This window comes from Camellia sinensis, chromosome 3 (assembly GCF_055761805.1).
Source record: "Camellia sinensis isolate YWXY chromosome 3, ASM5576180v1, whole genome shotgun sequence".
Taxonomy (NCBI): domain Eukaryota; kingdom Viridiplantae; phylum Streptophyta; class Magnoliopsida; order Ericales; family Theaceae; genus Camellia; species Camellia sinensis.
This window is the reverse complement of record NC_138963.1, coordinates 66,910,266-66,933,767: the sequence shown is the minus strand read 5'-3', so window position 1 is coordinate 66,933,767 and position 23,502 is coordinate 66,910,266. Positions and strand designations below refer to the sequence as shown.

The 23,502-nt window shown below is 34.8% G+C and overlaps 1 protein-coding gene across 3 annotated transcripts; it reads right to left on the bottom strand.

Annotated features, from left to right (window-relative positions):
- Positions 1–370: 370 nt before the first annotated feature.
- On the bottom strand, positions 371–23,301 carry LOC114283964 (smr (Small MutS Related) domain-containing protein). 3 transcript variants are annotated; one of them, XM_028226836.2, is made up of 11 exons: positions 22,193–23,301; positions 19,369–19,394; positions 15,300–15,422; positions 8,524–8,606; positions 7,557–7,786; positions 3,678–3,754; positions 3,504–3,560; positions 2,715–2,782; positions 2,499–2,605; positions 2,295–2,365; positions 371–790 (listed from the first exon to the last, which is right to left on the bottom strand). In XM_028226836.2, the coding sequence occupies exons 1-11, from the start codon at positions 22,740–22,742 to the stop codon at positions 668–670; spliced, it is 1,515 nt and encodes a 504-aa protein (XP_028082637.2). In that variant the 5' UTR covers positions 22,743–23,301; the 3' UTR covers positions 371–667. The 3 variants fall into 3 exon arrangements, with proteins under 3 accessions (XP_028082637.2, XP_028082639.2, XP_028082638.2); XM_028226838.2 differs by lacking the exon at positions 2,499–2,605; XM_028226837.2 differs by lacking the exon at positions 15,300–15,422.
- Positions 23,302–23,502: the final 201 nt, after the last annotated feature.

Genomic DNA, 23,502 nt, shown 5'->3' with positions numbered 1-23,502 from the left:
TCTCAACAATAATGCGAGAATTGCAATTTTTTTCCAATCATATTCTGTGTTTTATCTCAAGTGTCATTAAGTGGTCTCGATTCATAATTGATACCAATGCGGTGTAAACATATAAGATAGCAAAATCATTATTGAATGAGAAAACATAACACAACCAAGGGGCAAGTAATTCTCTGCCCTCAAAATCTCCTTCACTATCTTCAAATACACTCACACCGCAGAATCGAACATCAAATTTTCATGTTTCCAGATTCCCATCAGTGTGCATTGGCCGGGTTTTCGGGGCAGAGAATCCCTAACCGAACCAACAATCTTCAACCCAAAAGTAACTAGCAAATCATAACCCAACTGACAAATTACAACCAATAAATTTTGTATCATGATGATGCATAATCACATTATAATTAACTAATTTAAGTTGCATAATTTCATAGAAATCAAATACATGTTAAAAATATTGTACAAATGAGGCCTGAGCATGGCATTGTGTCCGGCCCACACTTCAGTCTACCTAAAGAGAAGATATTGTACACAAGTAAAACATCTACACAAATACCTGGTCCTCCCAACACTAGATAAATAGTTAATTCTCTAAAATTTATTTCTTGGTATACAAACACCAGTGACAAGAAAGTCCCAGGTGTGATTTTACACCAGAACTTAAGGACTAGTCACTATCGTTTTCTGACTCTAGAAAGGCGAACTCTCTCTGCCCATCAAGCCTTATTAGGACCGATCCACGGTTCTCTTCACTCCATTCAATACCTTCCCTTTCAACGAGATTAATCACCTGCATGCATTAACTGGCAAGTTATGGTAAACTCATATATGCGCTCATACACACACAGAACACTCACAACCCATTTCATTCTTTTAAAATGGATCTCCCCCAAGTACTGTTACAACAATACTTCTTAATCAGACCTAATGATTATGCCGTGGCACCAAGAGAAGGAGAAAGAGAGAAGAAGAGATGACGGGGAACACAAAGGAATTGGTTCAAGAAACAGGATGCAATAATTAATTTTGACAATATTTTATATTTTGAGATTTATTTTTCTTTTGATTCAAAGGACAAGGCCGTATCAAGAAGACACATCGAATAAATAGAGACAAATGGATCAAAGTTTGCCCTAATAGCAAAATGGTGTAGCACCAAAAGAGGGAGAAAGAAGAGATAAAAGAAGGGTCACAACCGTAACACAAACAGCCATAACCTTAAACATTCAACAATATTCCAAAACTGGATAAACATATTACATACTGAAATAAAATAGATCTCAAAATATAAAATATTGTCAAAATTATAATTATTAAATCCTATTTCTTCAACCAATTCCTTTTTGTTCCCCATCAGAATAATTATGTAAAATATATAAACAGTGACAACTTCACTATATTTCCTGCAGTAATATGCATGTTTTTTTGTCACTCCATGTGCAGATTATGAAAACACACCATGCAGAAGATGACAATGTACTCACAAACATTTCCTGACCTACTGCAATTCATTAACTTAAAAGAGAGTATATCACTATAATTACCATTAATCATGGTTCTCAAAATCACAATCCAAATCGTAGAATCATACAATCCTAAATAGTCAAAACAATCCAAATCGTTGTAGGATCGGTGTTATAGAAGGATTGCAAGTAGGATCATATAGGACTGACTGTATGGGATTGTGTTGGATCGTATACGATTGTAGTAGGATCGCAAGTAGAATTGTTGGATTTGTGATTTTTCACCTTATTTTTAATTTAAGTCATTCTGATTTGTATTTTTACCTTCTTTTTAATAGAAAGTAGAATCTTACGAGACCCTCTCACCAATCCTATGTAGGATTCCGATTTTAAAAACCTTGCCATTTGTTGTACCACAAAATCAAAATTTGATTCAGCTCAAAGAGTCATACTCATAGCTCTTCGATTAGAAGTTCGTTCAGTAACCAGGGATCCAAATCACTATGTAATCTATATGAAAAAGTTTAATGATATGCTTGGATCAAGGATTTGTGAAGGAAAAGGAAAAAGCAAGAAAAAATGAATAAAATCCAAGCTCTTTATTTATTTATTTTTCACTTTTCCCTTCTATGTTCCTTTGCCTTAACAAATCCTCCCACAATCTTTGATCCAAATACAGCCTAAAGCCAACACACTTCACAGGGAGGCAAGGAAGGAAGAATTTAAGAAAACTCTCATAACTTCTATAGAAAGATACAACACAAATAGAAAGAAAATTTTCTTAAGAAACTTTTCTTAAAAAAAAAGAACCAGGATGACTAGAACCCATACCGACTGCTTCAGCTTTGACTTCCCCACACCATGGCTCCCACATCCTGTGATAACCCTGAAAATCTGGACAGCTACAGCAGAGAGAGGGAAAAGAAAGAGTGGTGAGGGTATGCTACAAAATTACAACCCAGAATAATTAAATTTATTTCGCACAAAAACAAAATGAGAACACTCAGATACATAATCCATTAGGCAAATTCTTACAGCGTACATATGCTCCAAAGAGTAGGTGAACTTTTAAAAACTTTATAGCTTGTTTGACATGTTGGCCATGTAGATCAATTGTTATCACATTTTCTATATTCTTGTTTCTGCACAATCCCAGCAAAATAAAAGCTTCATCTAAGAAATACTTAAAAGTAGAGGTGAAAAAAGTAAAAGAATTTTTTTTTCTTCCTGCTTCATTGTGCAACAGCTTACCTAGCTTTGAATATCTCTTGGCTTGCTTTTTCATCTGCCTCTCGAGCCATTTTGTTGTATGACCTTCCCTAAAGCAAGGCAGAAAAATCTATTCAATTTATGGCTCAGGCCAAATGGAGTATAACTCAACTGATTTAGGCCCTGTTTGGTAGAGCTGTGGGAAAGTGCTTATAGTTTATGCCTCAACAGCTTATAGCTTATAACTTTCAGCTTAAGCTGATTTTCAGCTTATTCTTAAAGCATCTCCTGCCCCACTCAAAGAATAAGCTGATTTCTGACTTCCAAAAAGCTATAAGCTATAAGCTAAACTAAACACATCAAAATAGCTTAAATTAAGCTGAAAGCTGAAATAAGCTGTAATTAAGCTCTGCCAAACAGGCACTTAATCACGTTAAACTTTTCTTTGTGCCATGATTGATCAACACTTATCAAGAAGTCCCTTCATCTTAAATTACACCATCTACAACCGCACAGCTCAAGATCATTCAGCATTAAGCCCCCCATAACTACAAGTAACATAGCAAGAGCATCTACCAATCAGATAAATAATGCTAATAACATCAATTATGGGGTCAATTATTTATATTATACTTTCTTTATCCCACACCCTTGTCTAAGTGTCAAGTATCTGACACAAGTATGTGATTTATTTTGAAGAGTCCACGTAACATAGGGTGATAGTTCCAATAAACAACTATGTAACCATCATGTGTTTGTCTTGAACAACAATATAAATCAGTAATCAACAAGGGAAATTGAGCAACATTGATTGGAAACAAACACACCCACCTGCTCAGAAAGGTAAGCTGCATATTCCCGTTCCCCATTAGAAAATGCTGTTGCAGCCTGTAAAAGATATGATATTTCCATGACGATTACAGGAAATATGTAATCTCAATTAAAAACACAGAAGTGGTACGACAATGCCATCAGAAGTAGACAAAAGTGCTGGGCTCATTTTACCTTCTGATAGTAGGATTTCATTGAATCCCAGTGCTGCGTTGCAGCTTTTCTATGCACCTGATATGCATCTCCTTTAGCTACAATATACAAGAAATGTTAGAAGGTATGGTGAAGAGCTGGACATGGCCCAATATATTTGTTAAAATTATGATGCATATATAAATAAGGCTGTGTTGGGAAATACTGGGCATCATGAAAAATGCTTCATGAAAATGATCATGAATGAATTTCAATCCTTGTATTACACTTTATAACTTATTGTATATCTAATCTAAGGGTCAAAAATCTTTCATGATCATTTTCATGAAATATTTTTCATGATACCTAGCATTGCTCGGCTGTGTTGGCCCAATATGTTTGTTAAAATTATTATTTAATTCCACACATTTTTTTCTATGAAATAACACATCTGCCATCTTCACTAATAATCTCTCAACGAATCCACCCACATCAGAAACAAGGACCATAATTTTGTATAGTTTCTTTCCCTAGGCTTGGATAGGCACAGAAAGTGGGTCTCTCTCTTCTGCCAACAAACACTCAATAACTGTCCATGGGTCTCTCCCTCTCTCTTCTTCCTCCCTTTTTCTTCTTTATTTCTCTCTCAAAGCAACAGCCTCCAACCTCAAGATGATCGTTACAGTACAATCACCATCAGAAACTCTCTTACAGCAACTGAACACTGTTTCTGTCTTCTTTTTTTTACTCTTCAAGAACCTAATCACCTCTCTCTCTACAGCAACTGAACAATGTTTCCTTTTTTTTTACTCTTCAAGACCCTAATCACCTCTCTCTCTCTCTCTCTCTCTCTCTCTACAGCAACTGAACAATGCTTCTCTGTTTTCCTTTTTTTCACTCTTCAAGACCCTAATCACCCCATGGATGAAACCAACATCTCTCTCTCTCTCTCTCTCTAGCAACTGAACAATGTTTCTCTGTCTTCCTTCTTTTCACTCTTCAAGACCCTAATCACCCCATGGATGAAACCAACATCTCTCTCACCCACATACCACCAAATTACGACAAAAGATTGATACACACTGTCGCCATTAAGTCTACTTCTCTGTTCATGCCTTAGTAGTAGAAATCGTCTCAGATGGTGACGACTTTGAGGAAGAAGCGCGATTCTGCGCTTTTAAGGAAGAATCGCAGCAAAATCGCGAATCTAAGGAGAGGGAAATGCGAATCTGATGCGAGAAGGAAGCACTCTTGAGAGGGCAAGGAGAGAACTTGGTCACTGGTTTCAATCCTATGTTCGACGACTTCGATCTCGCCCTTTGACTTCCCCTTCGAAGCCCTAGTCTTCGTCCCTCTCTTCGAAGCCCGAGGTCTTCGTCTCTCTCTCTTCTCTCACCCTCGATCTCCTTTTCGTCTCTATTTGCTTCTCTCTTTCTTCGTCTCTGTTTGCTTCTCTCTCTCTCGATCTATTCTGTTCTCTCTCTCTCTCTCCCTCCCTCCCTCCCTCCCTCTCCCTCTCCATTTTCATATTTGACTTTGTTTTATATAATATAATTTATAAATTATAAATTATAATATAATTTATCATAGACAATATAATTTTTCGACAATGCTACGTAGCTCAAATTTTGTGGCTCAAAAGTGGCTCAAATGGCTAAAACGACGTCGTTTTGAGTACAGAACAACATTAAAATGGCCAAAACGACGTCGTTTTGGCCATTTGAGCCACTTTTGAGCCACAAAATTTGAGCTACGAGACATTTTCCATAATTTTTATCTCTAAAATGAAAAATTATTTATTTTATCATACATAATATAATTTTTATTTATTATTTCTTTTTTATTTTTTTAACAATTATCTCTTAACTTTTTAACATATAATAAATAAAATATATCATCTAATTGTTTAAAAGAAATCTATCTAAATCATATATAATAAAAAAAAATCTTAAAAAATTTATAAAATAAAACATCTAATTTTTATTTATTATTTATTTTAACATAATTTATTATTCCTTATAATAAATAAAATATAATTAATAAAAATAATACATAAGAGCTCCTAATCTACGACTCTTCTAAGTGGCCACGTTCCCCCGCTCCCACTCCCACTCCCGCCCCTGCCCCTGCCCCCGCCCCCGCTTCATGCAACTAAGGTTCACACCCGGACCAGCTTCGAGTCTTATCCTAGAGTAGTTCGTGAATGCATGATGGATCGTCGACTCAATGGCGTATTGACTTGTATTTGATGAAGGTAGAAGCTCTGCGATTTGTGAGGGAGATAGCAGAGAGAGAAGATAAGTGGAGAGATACAGTGCACAGAGGGACTAAAAAAGAAAGATGAATGAACAATAGAGAAAAGTGTGCAAGAGAGAGATACAAAGTAGAGCTAAGATAGAACCATCAATCTTATATGTAAAAGGGTATAACCATTTCAAATGAAAAGTGTGGCATTAGCGCCATCCATATATAAATATATATATATAGAGAGAGAGAGAGAGAGAGTTACAAACATGGGAGCACCGCAGTAGTCATGGTGACATCATGAAACTTTAAAAGATGTACACTAGAAAAAGAGGTTCCCTTTTTTTTCATATATATATTTTACTTTCACCCTAAATCAGCTTTTCTAAAATTATTATTAAAAAAATGCCACATAGGTGTCGAAAAGCCTGTCTACGCCATGGTTGTTAAAATCGCGATCCAGATCGTAGGATTACGATCCTACTTTGCCAAAACGATCCAGATAGTTCTAGGATCGATGTTATAACAGGATCGCAAGTAGGATCGCATGGGATCGTGTAGGATCGTATGGGATCGTAGGTAGGATCGCAAGTAGGATCGTATAGGATCGTAGGTAGGATCGCAAGTAGGATCGTAGATTTTATGATTTTTCACCTTATTTTTAATATGTATCATTTTAATTTTAATTTTTATCTTTTTTTTTAATAGAAAGTAGGATCTTACGATCCTCGATCCGATCCTACGATCCGATCCACTAGACCCTCTCACCGATCCTACTTAGGATCCCGATTTTAACAATCTTGGTCTACGCATTGAACACGTTTGTCCTTAGTGTCTCCAATGTGTCCCGCCAAAAAAATTGACTTGCCATAGAGCGTGTCAAACACATGAACACGCATGTATGCGCTATGTCGAACATGAACATGGCACCCATCTTGAAGTATTTGTGTTTCCTATGCATCCTCATCTAAGCTACACTCATTTTATGAAAGTGTTGTTTCTTAGTTGCCTAATTTTCTATCCTATAAAATTTTCACTCTTTGTTTTCAATCTTCACATCTCCATTATTTATACTATTATTGTTACAAAGTTACATTTACTATATTCAAATTTAACTTAACTAATTTTAAAACATTGACTATAATCGTTCTCTCTAGATTTCAATTTTAGTGTTAATTCCTCCCTAAATTTCATCTACTAGAACAATATACACCATGGAACATCATCCTAAATGTTTTTAGTTAATTCAACTGACTAAGACATATAGATAATGACACCAAGCTGACCCTTGAAGCAATATTACAATGATTCAAAATTGACTAATTTCTCTGGTAGATGATCTGATTGTAGTCACATGTTCAAAATATATCTTTTATCGCATCAATATACCTTTCAATCACACATTTTTCCTCTAAAACCCACCATATTATATCTCTAGGGACCCTACCATAAACTTTTTTTATATCTATAAAAACCATATGAAGATCCCTTTGCTTCTCTTTGTACTTCTCCATTAATCTTCTTAGCAAGTAGATCGTTTTTATAATTAATCTACCACATATAAATTCAAACTGATTCGCTGACACCGTTGTCGTAACTCTTAGACGATGCTCAATCACTCTTCCACAATTTCTTAGGTGATGCAAACAAAATGTCATACGACAAATTTTTTCATACCATGAATGTGCTCTGGTTCTGTAGCATCAGCAGGGTCATAATCAAATCTTTGTCCCACAGACTCCATCTTTTTCACTACATCCCTCCAGTTCATAGTGTTTGGCTCATGTTTAGAACTCTTGGACATGTTAAACAAAGATTCCAACACCTGCTGAGGGAGTTCTAACTCAGAACTCCTAGGGTCAGTTGGAGAATGAACTTTAGAACCAGTGAGAACCTCTGAATAATTCCTGAGAAAATACAATGGGAAAAAAAAAGAAGAACACAACTACGCTTTCAGGATCCAGTTCCAAACAATATTAAAGTACAAGAACAAAATTAATCTTCGACCATATAACATTTAACTATAATGCCATAAGGCACAGAAGCAAATACATTTATGTCAATTTAAGTGTTCAAAATAGATAAAGAAATACTGTAGTTGCAAACAATGGATAACACAAAATAATTCACTTATAAAGTTGACAATTGATTATAAAGCATAATCTTAAGGCTTTTTAACTGGCATATTTCTCTCTCTCTCTCTCTGAAAAACCTATGAAGGACGAAGATACCTTCGTGTTTGAGATTTGTTTCGTATGGCTACTTTTGGAGACCAAGCAATTGAACAGTTTTAGATTCAAGTAAACTCAAACGAAGAATGCCGAATTGGGTTTTGCGTTTAAAGCATTTATCCTATCTCTATGGATGGTTGATTAAAGTTTTGTATACATTACAAACATGACCAAGGATATTGGGAATCAAAATAATTTTTTTTAAATTCTGTCGTGAAATCCCTATCAGAGATTTTGGTAGAAACCTATCGAGCCTATTCATAGATGCCTAAAACCCAACTTTCTATCAAAATCACTTTCAGTGCCATCCCCATGCAAGACAATTGGCATACCATTACAAATATGAATGTAGAGAAACAGATAAGAATCATCCTGAAGAAAAATAGGTTACATCAACAATTTGAATAAGTTACCTGCAACGATCCATAGACCACATACTATCTTGAATTTCGCTTTCAGATGTTTGAGAAGTTGAGTCAGATACCCTATCGGTTAACTGTAACAAAATTTTCATGAATCACAAGAAGTTCACTACAATATATCGCAAGGGTCTTCAAATATGTTGTAAACCTAAAGAGAATCGTCACACAAAATGACTGCATTTTCTATTGCAAACTAGTACTTCAAAACATTTTCAGTTACTAAAAGGAATGCTTGTGTCATTGGTATTTGAAAAACCAAAGCAAGTATACTTCAAACAAAAATTGCCAACTAGACAATAAACCTTCAATAATCAGCTTACCATGGTCTGGATTTTCAAACTATCAAGCTAAACAAGCAAAATCAACTCATCAACTCAAGACAGCTCCATTTTCATTGCAGATTTCCGAAGTACACAACTCATGACAACATAATTAACAGTAGGAAACTGAAAGGCCTATTTTGAGTAGTCACACTTTTAGCCAAAAAGTCAAAAAGTCACTACAAAAAAGTCAATTCTTCTCTCTACAATTTTGCACGTCTTTTCGCAAGAAGTCAAAAGGTCACTAAAAAATGCAATTCCCAAAAAAACCCTGAAAATTGATAGTTAAACCATAAATTTATCAACTGCATAGGAGTAGACTACAGAGAGAATCAGCATTGTCAAAGCAGAAAAAAGGGAATGGACTTGGGCCCCATGAAGGTTTCAAGTGACAGTATGTAGCATCATAGCATGGGTACCTCTACAAGGGTGTCGAATTGATGTTCATCAAATACTCATTAGTGCGTATTATGGATACATTTTGGAAGAATCCAGCACGCACTAATGAGTATTTGATGAAAGAAATGACTTTTAACTTTTAAATAATTTTTCTTTTTTTTTGGGTGCAAACTTTGAACAATTTATCTGATACTTTCCAAATACTCAGTACAGATATGCGTCCAACTTATTGCTTGAAATTTTAATACTTCCACTACAATATAGGAAAGAAATGAATAATAGATTCATAAAGAATGACACCTTGTCATTAATACTGCAGAAACAATACCTTTTTACATACATATAAAACTGCATTCTCGATGTTTTTATACACTATTTTTTCAGAAATTGTTGTATCGATGAGTACATATCATGACAAATCCAGAAAGCTTGGCACTTGGTCCCTCAAGCATTGATTTGCCTATTTTGAAAATAGCTATGCTAGGAACATAGAAGACTTTAACAGAATGGAACTCTTGAGATAAATGTGTGCTGTGCACTTACGCTTTCTCTTTTGAAAATTAAGAGCCTTTTTTTAATACTAATATGTATAGTTGGTGTTCCGGAGATGTTTAATCCATCTTTGAATCAATCCTTTGATTTTGTAGAGGCCGTGGAATAAGGTCTTCTTTTGTATAAGGATTGTGCACTGCCAGTCCTTTCTTTAATAAATTACAGGGTAAAAATCAGAGACTTCTTCACATTTGATAAGAATACACGGACACCTTTTAACATTTCTAATATATCACAAAGATCCTTGACATTTGGAAGTTGTATCAATTGCACCCATTTTGCAAATCTCTATTAAGTTTTCCAATTAAGAGACTATTTTACACTTTAATTTAAAATCATGACACCCCTTGACATTTGGCAAAAATACACAAATTCTCCTCACATTTGGTAAAAATACATGGACTTCTCCTAACATTTCAATATATCAATGAAACCCCTGAACAATTGGAAGCTGTATTATTCGCAATCCAATCAATGTTAAAAGACTATCGTCGTTAATATTTCCAACAAAATTACTCTCTTACCCTTATGTTTTTGTGAAAAATTAAAATAACGGACAGGAGTAATTTTGTTGTAGATTTAAACTTTAATATGGAAAATGTGAGAATGGATTCTCCATAGTATTGTTGATTTCTTGTTGTTGTTGATAATAATTAACAAAGTTAATTAATAATTTGTCTTAAAAAAATAAACTCAGGGCGTCTCAGTGCTTTTTTTTTGTCAAATGTGAATGGCCGTGATTTATAAACTTAAGAGCAGCTATATGAAGATATCATAGATTATGTTGGTTGACATCTGGAAAAAATATATATATATATATTACCATTAGTAACGACCGTGAGACTTTGAGGTCTTGCTGATACAACTTCTAAATGTCAAGGGATGTCCGTGATATATTTGAAATATCAGGGAGTGATTGTGTATTTATTTTTATCAAATGTTGGGGGGGTGTCCATGATTTTTACCCCAAAATATACTTTCAAAAAATATCACTATCTAAATTCATGATAGATATACATACTCATAAAGATACTCATAAAGAAATCGTTGTCAGACTCATGAAGCAATCAACATGGACTTGGAAGAGTGTATTGATGTCAATAACAATTGATGACAATGATGATGCTATACACATGCATATGTGCATCAGAGAGAGAGAGAGAGAGAGTTGGTGAAAAGCTACTAATTTCTCTCGCCTTTTACCATTATGTACCTAGGGCATTAATACCAACTACGGCTGCTAATAGCAAGAAGCTCCTTGCCAATATCCCAAAGTTTGTGGTAGTTGAAGCGGCTGGAAGTGTGGAGTAGGACTTTACTTTCTCGAGGGGGTTGGTTCACTGTAGTTAAGATAGTTCTAGGTGGTATTCCAGTTTAATTTTTGTCTCTGTTTAAGAATCCAATTATGGTGGCAAGATCTTTAGAAAAATTGATGCGGGACTTTCTTTGGGAGGAGAAGGATGAGGGCAAAAAAGATAATTTGGTGAATTGGGAGATAGTTTCATTTCCTAACGGAAAAGGGGGGTTTGACCATAGGTAATATTAGAGTTTGAAAAGGCTTTTCTGAGGATTGTCTCGCCTCGAGGCTAAGGTAAAACACATCAAGGCTTTGATTTTTGGGCACTACTCCCCAAAGGGTTGCGCATCATAGTTTGAGACATGCGCCTTAGGTGCGCTTTGTACGCTTTTTACCCATAAGCATATGAGGAGTACGCACATGCAGAGATTGCCTTAGGTTTTTGTTAAACTTTTAGTCTATTAGATTGCTTAAACATAAAAAGAAAATAAAAAGAATCCATTTTTACAACTATATTGTACAGGAAAAATAAAGTAAGTGAATAATTAAGAAAAAAACATAGTTAATGGTCAAGTGAGAATCTCAATCACTAAAGTTAAGATGTTCAATTTCACTTTCAGTGAAGGAAAACTTCCTTCTATCCATTAAATGTTCAACGCCTTAAGGCGAAAAGTATTTACACCTTTATATTTAATTTTGTTTTTATTATTTTACTATTTTAAAATATTTAATTTATTCACTAAATATTAAAATTTGAAATGCTTATGTCTTAATGCCCTGAGGCTTACGCCTTGCCTCATGAAGGATAAAACGCCTTGAGGTAGACATTCGCCTTTACAAACTTAGGGTAATATAATGGCTAGGAACACAGCTCTACTTGGCAAGTGGTTATGGAGATTCCCAAATGAGTGTGATTCATTATGGCATAAGGTTATTAGAAGCAAGTATGGGATTCATGTTAACAGTAGAGATTCGAGGGTGGTCACTAGGGGGTAATGGTCGAGCTCCTTGGAAATCAATCTCTCGTATTTATCCAATCTGGTTCCGTTTCATTTCTGTAAGAGTAGGTAATGGGAAAATTGCCAAATTCTGGGAGGATGTTTGGGTGGGTTCTTCTTCCTTTGCTATGTATTTCCCACATTTGTACAAAGTGTCTCAGTCTCATAATTATTCTGTTACTTCCATTGCATGCTCGTCTTTGGCTCCAATTTCTTGAAATTTTAATTTTCCTAGAAATCTTAATTATAGGGAAGTTGGGAAATTGGTGGATCTTTTGTGGAGGCTTGAACATGTCACTTTGGTTCCAAATTTGGAGGACAACTGTTCGTTCTACGAGCTCCTTTTCTTGTAAATCTTTTTTCGACAAACTCATTGATAAGTCTCACATACCTTTGTTCCCTTTTCACAAGAAGATATGGAAGGCTTTGTGTTCCTCTTAAGATAAAGATGTTCATGTAGATTTTGGTTCATAAACTTTAACAAATGATACATTGGAAAGGAGGAGGGTTTCCCATTCTCGAAGTCCTTGATGGTGCATAATGTGTAGCAGGAATGGTGAATCTTTGGATCATGTATTTCTGCATTGTCTAGTGGCAGCGAGCTTGTGGCAAATGTTGTTTTGTTTAGAGAATGTTATGTGGATGGCTCCAAAAGAGAGTGCACAAATGACGTTCATTGATTTTCAAGCATTGGGTCGAAGAGGGCCAAGGTGCTTTGGCTTTGGGCTCTCTTTGCGATTTTATGGGTCATTTGGTTAAAGAGAAATGGGCACGTCTTTGAAGAAGAATCTTGGGATGTTGATTTTTTATGAGATGAAGTTCGACATTTAGAACTGTTTTGGGTGTCGGGGTATCTTTTGGTCAAAAGAATTCCTCTCTTTTTTATTGCAGTAGATTGGGTGTCAGTTTGTAATATGTAGCGTTTTTCTTTGTTTTAGGTTTTCCCTCCTTTTGTTGTTTTTGTCATTTTTCACTTATACTCTTTTTTAGAGGATGCCTTATCCTCCCTTCTTTTGGCTTTGTGCCTTAATGATAGATTTGTTTGTTGCTGATAAAAAATAATTTAAAAAAAAAAAAACTAGAATTTTCCTTTTTTGCCTTTCTTGTAGTATTAGATAATAATTTTTGCACTCATTAGGATGCCAAGGCTATGGCTTCCAATAAACCAAAATAAAATATAATAAATTTTATAACCAATATTCTTTTTTTCTCATGTTAATACTATAAAATAAATAAATAAAAAGAGAGAGAAAGATAGTGATTATCAACAAGCCAATATTTTTTTTGGTCAAAAATTAAACATGAGATCCTCGCCAAAATTATCGATTGAGAATCTAAAATTACATTGCATCAACTGATACATCATCATTATCATTGATAATTTGTGTTACAATGCATCAATTGATACTTGTCATTATCAATGCTAATTCGAGAAGGAACTGACCTATCTATTTTTTATGCATGTAGCCTCCCACATTACACGGACTCGGGTGCGGGTGCGTATCTAAGGGTTTCAAAATTAAAAATTGAGGATACGTAGATATGAATCTAAATTTGGACACGGGTACGTGGATACATTAGATAGTTATTTTTTAAATATATTTATTATATGAAGATGAGTTTTAAAAAGTTAACGAATAATAGATTTTGTTAAAAAAAATAACAAATAAAATATAAATAACAAATAAAAATTATAAAATTATTTTAAGCATAAAATAAATTATATTATATGATAAAATAAATTATTTTTATTTCAAACATAAAAATTATATTATTTGTGATATATTATATAATATAAATCTAATTAGAAAGCAGAGAAAGAGAACAGAGACGGAATCAAAAAAGAAGATAGGGGAGAGAGAGAGAGAGAGAGACCAAAGGGGAATCAAAGCCCTAAGGTCATTTTCTGGGTGGAATTGACTTCGCGATGTTAGTTTTCAGATCTCCTTCGATTCGGTCGAGTTTGCGACTCAACTTGCTTCGCAAAGGTGAGTTTCAACCCCTCTCTCTCTCTCTCTCTCTCTCTGAGTTTTAGCTGTATCCATTTGTATCTAGCCGTATCCCGGCCATATTCCGCACCCGTACCTGTGTCGTGTCAACACGGGTACCTCTCAAAAAACAGAGAGTCCGTGTAATGTACCCTTTGACTAACTTTTTCTGTGCAAGGACTTCAATTCCTCAGAAAGCATAGAGCACCAATGAAAAATAGCAAAATAATACTGAGGGCCAACAAAAACCAACACAATTATAAGCTACCAAAAGTAAATACCAAGAAGTTCCCACAAAATTTGTTAGGTCCCTTAGTCTTGTCAATTCCGCGAACAAACATTATTTATCAAGTTGTAAGTATTCCTGGTTTTGTGTCTTGCTCGCTCAAGCAAAGGACTCTTGGCTTGAGCGAAGAAGCCTTGGTCCCAATACTTTGCTCTGTCTGCAAAAATACTAGGAATGGTTTTTGTGCGCTCGAGCGAACCTATTGATGGCTCGAGCGAAGGCACTTATGGGTTTCACGCGTATCTGTCTTGTCGCTCGAGCGAGAGATCCTTCGCTCGAGTGACCTTCGCGGCCCTATTTTCTATAAATATGTGTTTCAATCTGTTTTAGGGTTAAGGCTTCCACATCTTCTTTGAGGGTTCTAGGGTTTTATTCTGGAGCAATTTTGTGAGGTTTCTTTGATATTTGATTGAGTATTAAACTCACATGGTTTGACAAGCATACATCAAAGAGTTGTTTGAGTGTTCTTCAAGAGTATTCTTCTTCGATGGAATCCGAAGATTCAAGCGTGGAGTATTCGAAGGAGTTCAAAACTGTACGCAGTCGTTGATTCGACATGGATGTTGTGGATTCAACGTCAATCTGATCAATTCCGAGACGAAGGTTGTGGTGAAAGAGATACAGATTGTTGAATACAAATTGGCAGAGTTTGGGTAATTTATTTGGTATATTTGTATTCTTTCTCTTTTTCATAGTGATTGATTTGTGGCATTTCACAATTGGAGGCGCTCCAATTGTGGTTTTTCTACGTAAAAATCGTTAGCATCGATTTATTGATGTTGTAGCAACAAACTAAATCACTTTCGTATGTGCTAGATGATTTAGATTGTTAGTTTTAATTATTTGGGAATTGTTGTAATTAATCTTGATCTAATCACGAATCACTTAGGTTTTTCAAAATTAATAATTAAAAGTCAGGTAACTTACATTGTCACTGCATTCAAGAAAGTATTGTGTATCTTCTTTGTTGTTTGCTGTACGCTCACAAGATTGACCATTCTTGGACTGCTCAAGGGAGGAAGCAGATAATTCAAGCAATGCATTCAAAGCCTGGAAAAACATAAATATTTAAACAAATTTAAGTTCTTTTAAGAGACAATATAATACTTACATGGAAAACATATAATTGCACATCAAGATATAAATTAACACAGCTCTACAAACTATTAGAACATCCAAAAGCAAGCAGCTGTTGCCAAAGAAGAAGAGGCATTTAGCAAAGCAAGCAAAGCATTGATCGGTTATACCATGCAACTAGTCAAAACAAATTCTTGCTTTGGCAAAAGCCTCCCATACTCTGGTTGTAGACATGGGCCCATCCAAAAATACAGAGAAGTATAAACCTTAGAGATGTCTGCCAATTTGTGATAAATAATCAAGGATCCTAATATATTCAGTGGGTGATCCATATAATATTACTGAGCCAGCATTGAAAAAGTTCATGTTTCAATTCATGCACTATCACGCAGCTAAAAAACAAAAAACAAGGCCAAGAGAAATCAGAGGAACCAGAATTTAGAAAATGTACTCGTAAAGCCTAGCATTGAATATACATTCATCCCAAAATTTTTCCAACTTGAACTCATGTTGAAATTCTTGATCAATAATAAGTATATTGGAAATTACTAATCAAAATCCAGTAGACCAATATGGTTACTTTGTTGGATAACAACAGTACCCCAGCATAGAACAATAAACTCAACAACAGTAACACACTCAAAAAGGTGAGAATCTGCATTTGTTCATTTAACTCTTTGCTCTCATAAATAAAATATGCAAAGCCATCTCTCAGTTCAACTTTCTAAATAATAGAACTGAAAGGGGGTGAAAGCAATGCATTTACGCTCTCTCCTTTCCTTGTCTGAGTTTTTTACTTAAAAAGTAAAAAATGAAACCAAGTTTTAGGCAAAAAAACAGCTATGGCTGCGGGGATAATAACAATGGAGGTGATCTAAGTAACCAAAATGTGGAGCGGGAGCGGGAGTGGGAGCATTAGAGCATCATTTACGAAAATGCTTCAAGAGTAGAAGTGCCCTTAGAGCATGTACATACATATATACTTTTAATATATGTCTATATAATTGTATTTACATGTTAATGGTGCATGCATGGGTGATCAGCATTTGTATTAGAGAGAAAGGACAATTGGAGAGAGAAAAAAAAGATACGGCAGAATAGAAGGAGAAATAGAAGAAAAATAAAGAGAGGGGGGTTGTTGATCTGTGTTCATAGGGTGAAGGAAATTGCAGAGAGTGTGGTGAGAGTCAGAACAAAAAGAGAGAGAGAAAGGACCTGGGTTTCTAAAGATGGAAGGAGATTGAAGAGAAATGGGAAACTGAACTAGAGGGAGACAAGGTTAGAGGATAAAATTGTTAAAATACAAAAATGTGCTTAGAACCATATAATTGGTTGATGAAAGTATCCCAATGCTTTAAAATAAAGAACTCCCTCTTATTCTTGTTTCTTATTCTTTTTTTTGATAAATATTCTTGTTTCTTTCTATTCTATTTGGGATTTCCAAGTCCATTTTTTTGAATGTCAAGAGAGAATATATTATGGTTTCTACAAAATTATATAGTTGGCGGGATTTGGACCCACATCTCTTGTTATGAAGGAAATGTGTTCCCAATTAAATAGTGTAATCAGGTTCTTATAAAAGAACTAGTGAATATATAATTGTTTAACATTATTTTTTACAGTGTAAGTTGAATTTTATGATTCTCAATTCAATTTGATTCATGATTCGAAGAATTAGGAATTTGATTTACGATCGCCCTAAGAAATAGCAAAATATGGCTACAATAAAAATAACAAAATCTGAAATTTTAATTCCTCAAAAAACCTCAAAACAATTGTGGCCCTATATATAATAGGTAAAGAGGTTACTTCATGATGAAATACCTAGGATTAAAAAAATACAAAATAATAAGGTGACAAGTAGCAAATATGCAGCCACTCAATAATAAGTTGTGACACATGACCAACATGCAGCCATTAGAGACAAAAGAGCAACACATGATTTTACATGTGGCCACCTATTGACACATGTCCATCATGCAACCACTACATTTAGATATTCTAAATTACATCAACCCAAATACTACTTAATCATACACCTCAAAAGAAAATCAGCTCTGTAGACTCGTTTCTTAAAGCTTGATTGTGTGCCTCTTATTATCTTGATTACACCATCATTTAACAAAAAAAGTTGAGCCATGCTCATCTGTGTTCGTGAACATGGCTTTTTATTGGTTTTCTTGGAATTCTTCAAAACTGTCATGGCTACTTCCTATACATCATATCCACAATTAAACAGATATATTGTAAATTCTTAAAGAAGTTTTAGGGCCATTTACTAACAATATATCCAATATTTAACCATTGAAACAAATAAATACCAATTCCATTACAAATATATATAATACAATTGCAAAATAAAAGTTGCCCACAGGTTTGTACACTTTCTCAACATTTTTTCTAATCCATCTAACACACAGAGTGACTTCCATCCTTTATTCTTAAATGCATTACAATATAACATGTGTCCTGAAAAAGTGTTGTAACATGTTTTAGTTGAGCCGAGAGGAGATTGGCTCACGAGATTGTGAAACCAAATCAAGCTAAGACAGAACAAACTTGGGTAGGCTCCTCCCCATAGAACAAAGCCAAGCCTAAGCACACAAAGGCTTGACTCAGCTCATTTGCAGCCTTACTCGAGGTGAAGGTAACAGTTAAAAGGATAGAGCTCACTATAGAGCAAAACGTAACACTCGAATAAATGGATGTTATCATGATATTGAATGGTAGGCTGCAGTAGCAGGTACACTGGAATTGTTCTGTATTGCCACTTGCTGCTGAATAAATCGCATTGTTTATTACATTAGGCATATCTTTAGGGAAATACACATACAAAACCATGTGTATATATAATATAACTAATGAAACAAAAATATGGAATTTGAGTAACCTGAGACATGGTAAGGTATTGATATAAAATAGTAAATAACAATTTCTTAGAAAAGAAAGGAAAAGAAAATAGTGAAAACATAGTTTTTTTGCTTCAAAGGCAACTAGATTTAATTTAATATAGAAACAGGTAATCTCACTTCAACCAATAAAATAATTCACAAAGCAAATAGAAACAATATGATTCATCGTGATCCAACAATTAGTTGTTTGTGTGTTAGACAACAATCTTTAGTGTTCCATGTGCTATGTCCTTGTGTCCATACCATAATTTTGCACACTTCATAGCAAAGTCCCCATATCCTATAATTTGGAGAACTTATGAATCCGACATCTTCGGCATGTACCTGTCTGTATCCAACACCCGTACCTAAAGCAAAACACTCGTTGAGTGAACAGATCCTATTTCATTTTTGTACAGGCAACTTATCATATTATTAAATTGTACGGCAGCGCATTATATTAATAAACTGTCAAGGGAACATATTGTCCTTGATTTTACATGCAACAATGAAAAGGATTATAGGCAAAACAATTGATAAATGTTTTAATTTATGTTAGGTATCTAATAATTGTAATTTTATTGGAGATAAGATAACCATGAACCAGACAGAGAGCACAAGTAAAGGGTGAAGCGGTTGCACAAGAGAGTGCAAAAATGAGAGACCAAATTAACTGACATGTTAGCATATCATTCGACAAAGACAAACCAAGATAATACAAAGTTGCTAGTGTAAGGAGACCAATGGCTGGGATAAGGCTTTGATAAGTAGAGTGTATACGATGGGATAAGGCTCTGTTAAGTAGAGTAAACAATTAATCAGAAATATTACCAAAAAGTGGAGCAGACTTAATTTGGTCAATGAACAGACCAATAAGCTTCTAGACCTAGCAAATTTGTAAATATTACCAAAGCACGTCTTTTAGATCAAATGTAAAAAAATGGATAAGAAAAAACAAAACACAAACCCACACACTTTCAAGATCAATTTGGAAGGAATTGAAATGAAGTCCTGGTCACGGTGCTCACCTTTTCAACATCATATCCGCATTGACCTGCAGAGACAAACATTTCAGTCACACATGAACTTCATCTCAAACACATTACACAAAATTTTCAGGTCAGGCAATATATAACTGAAGCTCGTGAAAAAACAACAAAAAATCAAGAGTCCAATATAGATATAGAACTCATCTTTCTCCCCCATCTCCAAAATGCCATACCTCATGCCATTTCTAAACAACAGAGTGTCCGCTTACGCATATGTTTGGTAAAGATAAACGCAAATTCAGTAAAAAGAGCCATGAGAACAATAAGAAGACAAACTGGATGGACAACCAAAGGGATAAATGTAAAAATTATAACTGATGAAAGAGATGCATGATGTTGTGAGGACAGATCTCTTTGCTTCCAATTCATGTTAAATTATGATTAAAGCTTCTTCCATATTCTAACCTGAACTATTACTATATTCTTGACAGATGCAACCATCATGTACATAAGAGCCGTGTAAATGACTTTCCATCATGTTGTCCTCAACTGGCAAATCCCACCTTCTCATCCATGCGTTCAATTATTGTTACGTCATCCCTTGAATGCCACTCATCCATCAACTTCATTGAAAACTGAAAACTGAAAACTTGAAACTTCAGTTTTCATTTCCATCAACTTCATCATTGAATAATACATCTTTCAACTCTGGCACATCAAATAAAGGATTTGCAATTTCAAGTAAATCAGAACTCTCTAAAAAATTAAACGTATCTCTACTAAGGTCTTATAACTTGGTGTACTCTCGATGTACCAATCCCATACCCATGAAGTACCTATGGAGTACCCAACTGCCAAAGAATATATAAAAAGTACCCAGTATGTATTTCGAGTACCCGGTACGCATGGAGCCCTAGCGGTACGAATACTAATACCGAGTAAGTACCTAGTATGAGTACAGCAACATTTTCGAAACACCCGTGCTTCATAGTTTGGAAATACCATTTAAAGAATCATTTCATGGCATCTACTTAGAATCTACCCACAATTTAATATCCAAATTAATGAAAATCCCCTTCAAAATATACCTAGTAAATTACCAATGACTGAATTAAAAGTACATATTTTGATGTTAAATATATAAAAATGAAAGTTTCATATTCCTTGCCACATCAGTGCACTCATACAAACACACAATAACAACCTAGGATATCCCATAACAAATCTTTTCCATAGTAGAAAAACGTAAACATAATAATAATAATAATAATAATAATAATAATAATAATAATAATTCTTTGACTGTAGAATGAAGAACAAATGAAGAGCTCCATAGGAACACTCCACATCTCATCTAAAGAGAATGATGTTCCATTTTATCAATAGTAACATGGGAAGTTGAATTAGTCAATCCCCTGCCACTACCCCCATGAAGATTTAGATCATAGATAGCATCACACAAATATGGGTCAACTTAAAAATTGGTTAATTTATTAAAGGTCTAATTGAAGAAAAAGACAAATTATTGTTACTAGATCTAGGCTAGAATATAGTTTGATCTTTTTTGTTACTAAAGTCCCAACTAACTTCTTTTATACTTTATAGGTTACTAGTTCGTACCTACTTCTCACCCAGTGGCAGTAAGCTACTTTGGGTTCTCACCCAGTGGCAGTAAGATACTTTGGGCTTAAGTACTTAGCAATTGAAAGTAACCTCTTAAATATCCAATGTTTAAAGGCTTGTAGTTTCCCTAGAATAGAAATGAGGCAACAAAGAAATCACCTGAGCCAAGTTACTTGTAATGCATAATGCATCTTTTCTTTGATTTGATTCTCTAAAAGCCCAAGTGTGATTGTTGAAGCTTCCCCTGATTAAGATCTAGGAGTGTAACTTTTCTTGATCATGCTTAGTGTGAAATTGTAATGCTTCACTATGTCCCTCTTCCATCCATTCACTCTTGTCTTTCACCCATCTTTGTCTTACCTTTACCACCCTAATTCATATAAGGAGATATATACTCTTCTATAGAAGATGCTTTTCATCATTTAGTTGTTTTAGTTATGTTTAAATAAATATCAAGAAAAAATCTTATTTACCCTCACCAAGGTTTAAGCCACTCAATCACATCTTGTTTTAACTATACTATGGTCGCTAACCTGATGCAACATTAATTTAGGTAGATGAAACCCTGCTCATGGCATAGCTTGACGAGGCATGTAACCTCTCATTCTTAACCGCCATTCCCCACACAATTGTTAGTTATTCTCTTTAATTAAAGTGTCCAAAGCATTTTCAAATTCTCATTTTAAGATCTCATCCTTTTTAACCCCCATTCTCCAAACAATTGTTACTTATTTTAACTGATCCACATAGCATAAAATTTCACAGTAATGTTTTTTTATGACCCAAAGCTTTGAATATAGAGTTATAGAGATAGATTTCAGAATTAAACTCCATAGTGATGCCATTATGGTACATGAAATGAAAAAAACAATTTCAGTCAGTGACAAGGTTATTCATTAAGCTGACAAATTCGTCATAGTTCATCATCATAGAGAGGATCTTGTTCTAACTGAGGGGTGGGGTTTGGATGTCTTAATAAGTACACTTTTTTGACTTTTTATAAAAAAGATTGTGTAGAGAAGGTGGGTAGAAAAGTGGAGATAAGATGTTGATAAATATTGATTGACGTAACTCAAACAAGTGTATGTACGGGAAAAAAAAATGCACTTTTTTTAGTGCATGCCAAACATCTGCTGAATAACCTTAGCTCCAGCGACCATATACATGAAAGTCTCATCCATTCACAAATAATATTTAATTACTTAGTACCAAAATTTGACACGACAAGGAGGTAACTCACATAGAACGTCTCTAACAACAGCCATGCTCAGTTCACAGTCGTCTCCAAGCATCGAGCACAAAAACTGCTCGGCGTCTCCTTTGTTTGCAGGTCCATAAGCATACCCCTTTAATGGTTTATATACATCCTTCCTTGGGCTTGACCTTACGTATTCCTTTCCTAAAATTGTCGAAACCGTCCCTGTAGATGCAATAACCTTCTTTTGCTTATTAGTCCCTCTAAAACCCCTTCCACGAACTCCACTGCCACCACAATTGGCGTCCATAAACACCTCCGCCGAGCTTGGACCCAAACTTGAGCTCGAACCTGAACAACTCGTGGCCTGATCATCGGCAATTTCCAACAATTCTCCCAAAATCTCCGCCGCCTTGCTCGGGTCCCCATTCGCCTCTCGATAAGCCGAAGAAGCTTCTTCAATAGAAACTGACGTAAAAGATTCCATCAAACTCTTAACAACTCTGCGTTCTTCACTCTGTCCCTCGCGTGCAGCGCCTTTGACGCCGACTTGGTTCGTAGGTCGAGACCTCTTCTTCTTCTTCGAATGCTTCATCTCACAAACTAAACTATCTCTTCTATGTATAAAAATACAAATAAATATACGATCGTATAGATAAATATTTGTGTGTAGCAGCTATAAACATCGAAAAGAACTACAAAGCGAACCGATCGGGCGGGAAATTGGTAGATCAAACCAAGGAAAACGCGAAGATCGAAGCAAATGAGTGATCGGAACAGAGATTTCGTGGTTGATTTGTGATCGTTGAAACCCTAATTTGGGATGAAAAAAATCCCAAATTAGGGGTTTTTGTGGCGAGGAGGCGCGAGAATTTGCAGATTAGATGGATTTGATTGGATTGGATTGGGATTGAGATGGTTGAAAAACTACCTTCAAGATTGGAAACGAACCAGAAGCTGAGAGAAATCCATTCCACAAAAAGGATCTCCGAAAATTATTATTGATGTAGTTGAGGGACGGTTAACGGCTCCTTTTCTACGTCTTCAATTTTATTTTATTTTTTATTAAAATAATCAATTCTCGAATCAAAATAAAGAGAGGAGCCGTTTTTCAGAAACTCGTGTTCTTAATTGTTATGTTTTGGGTCTTGTTTTAGAAATTTAGTCTTTTAACTTTTTGTTTATGTTTTCATTTTAAAAATAGTATAAATTATAAATATATTTTTAAAATTTTTTTAAAAGTATAAATTATTTTTTATAGTTTAAAAAATTATAAATACCTTCTTATTAGTAATTTTATTTAACAGAATTAACTAAAAAAATATAATTTATAATTATTCTCCTATACAATAATA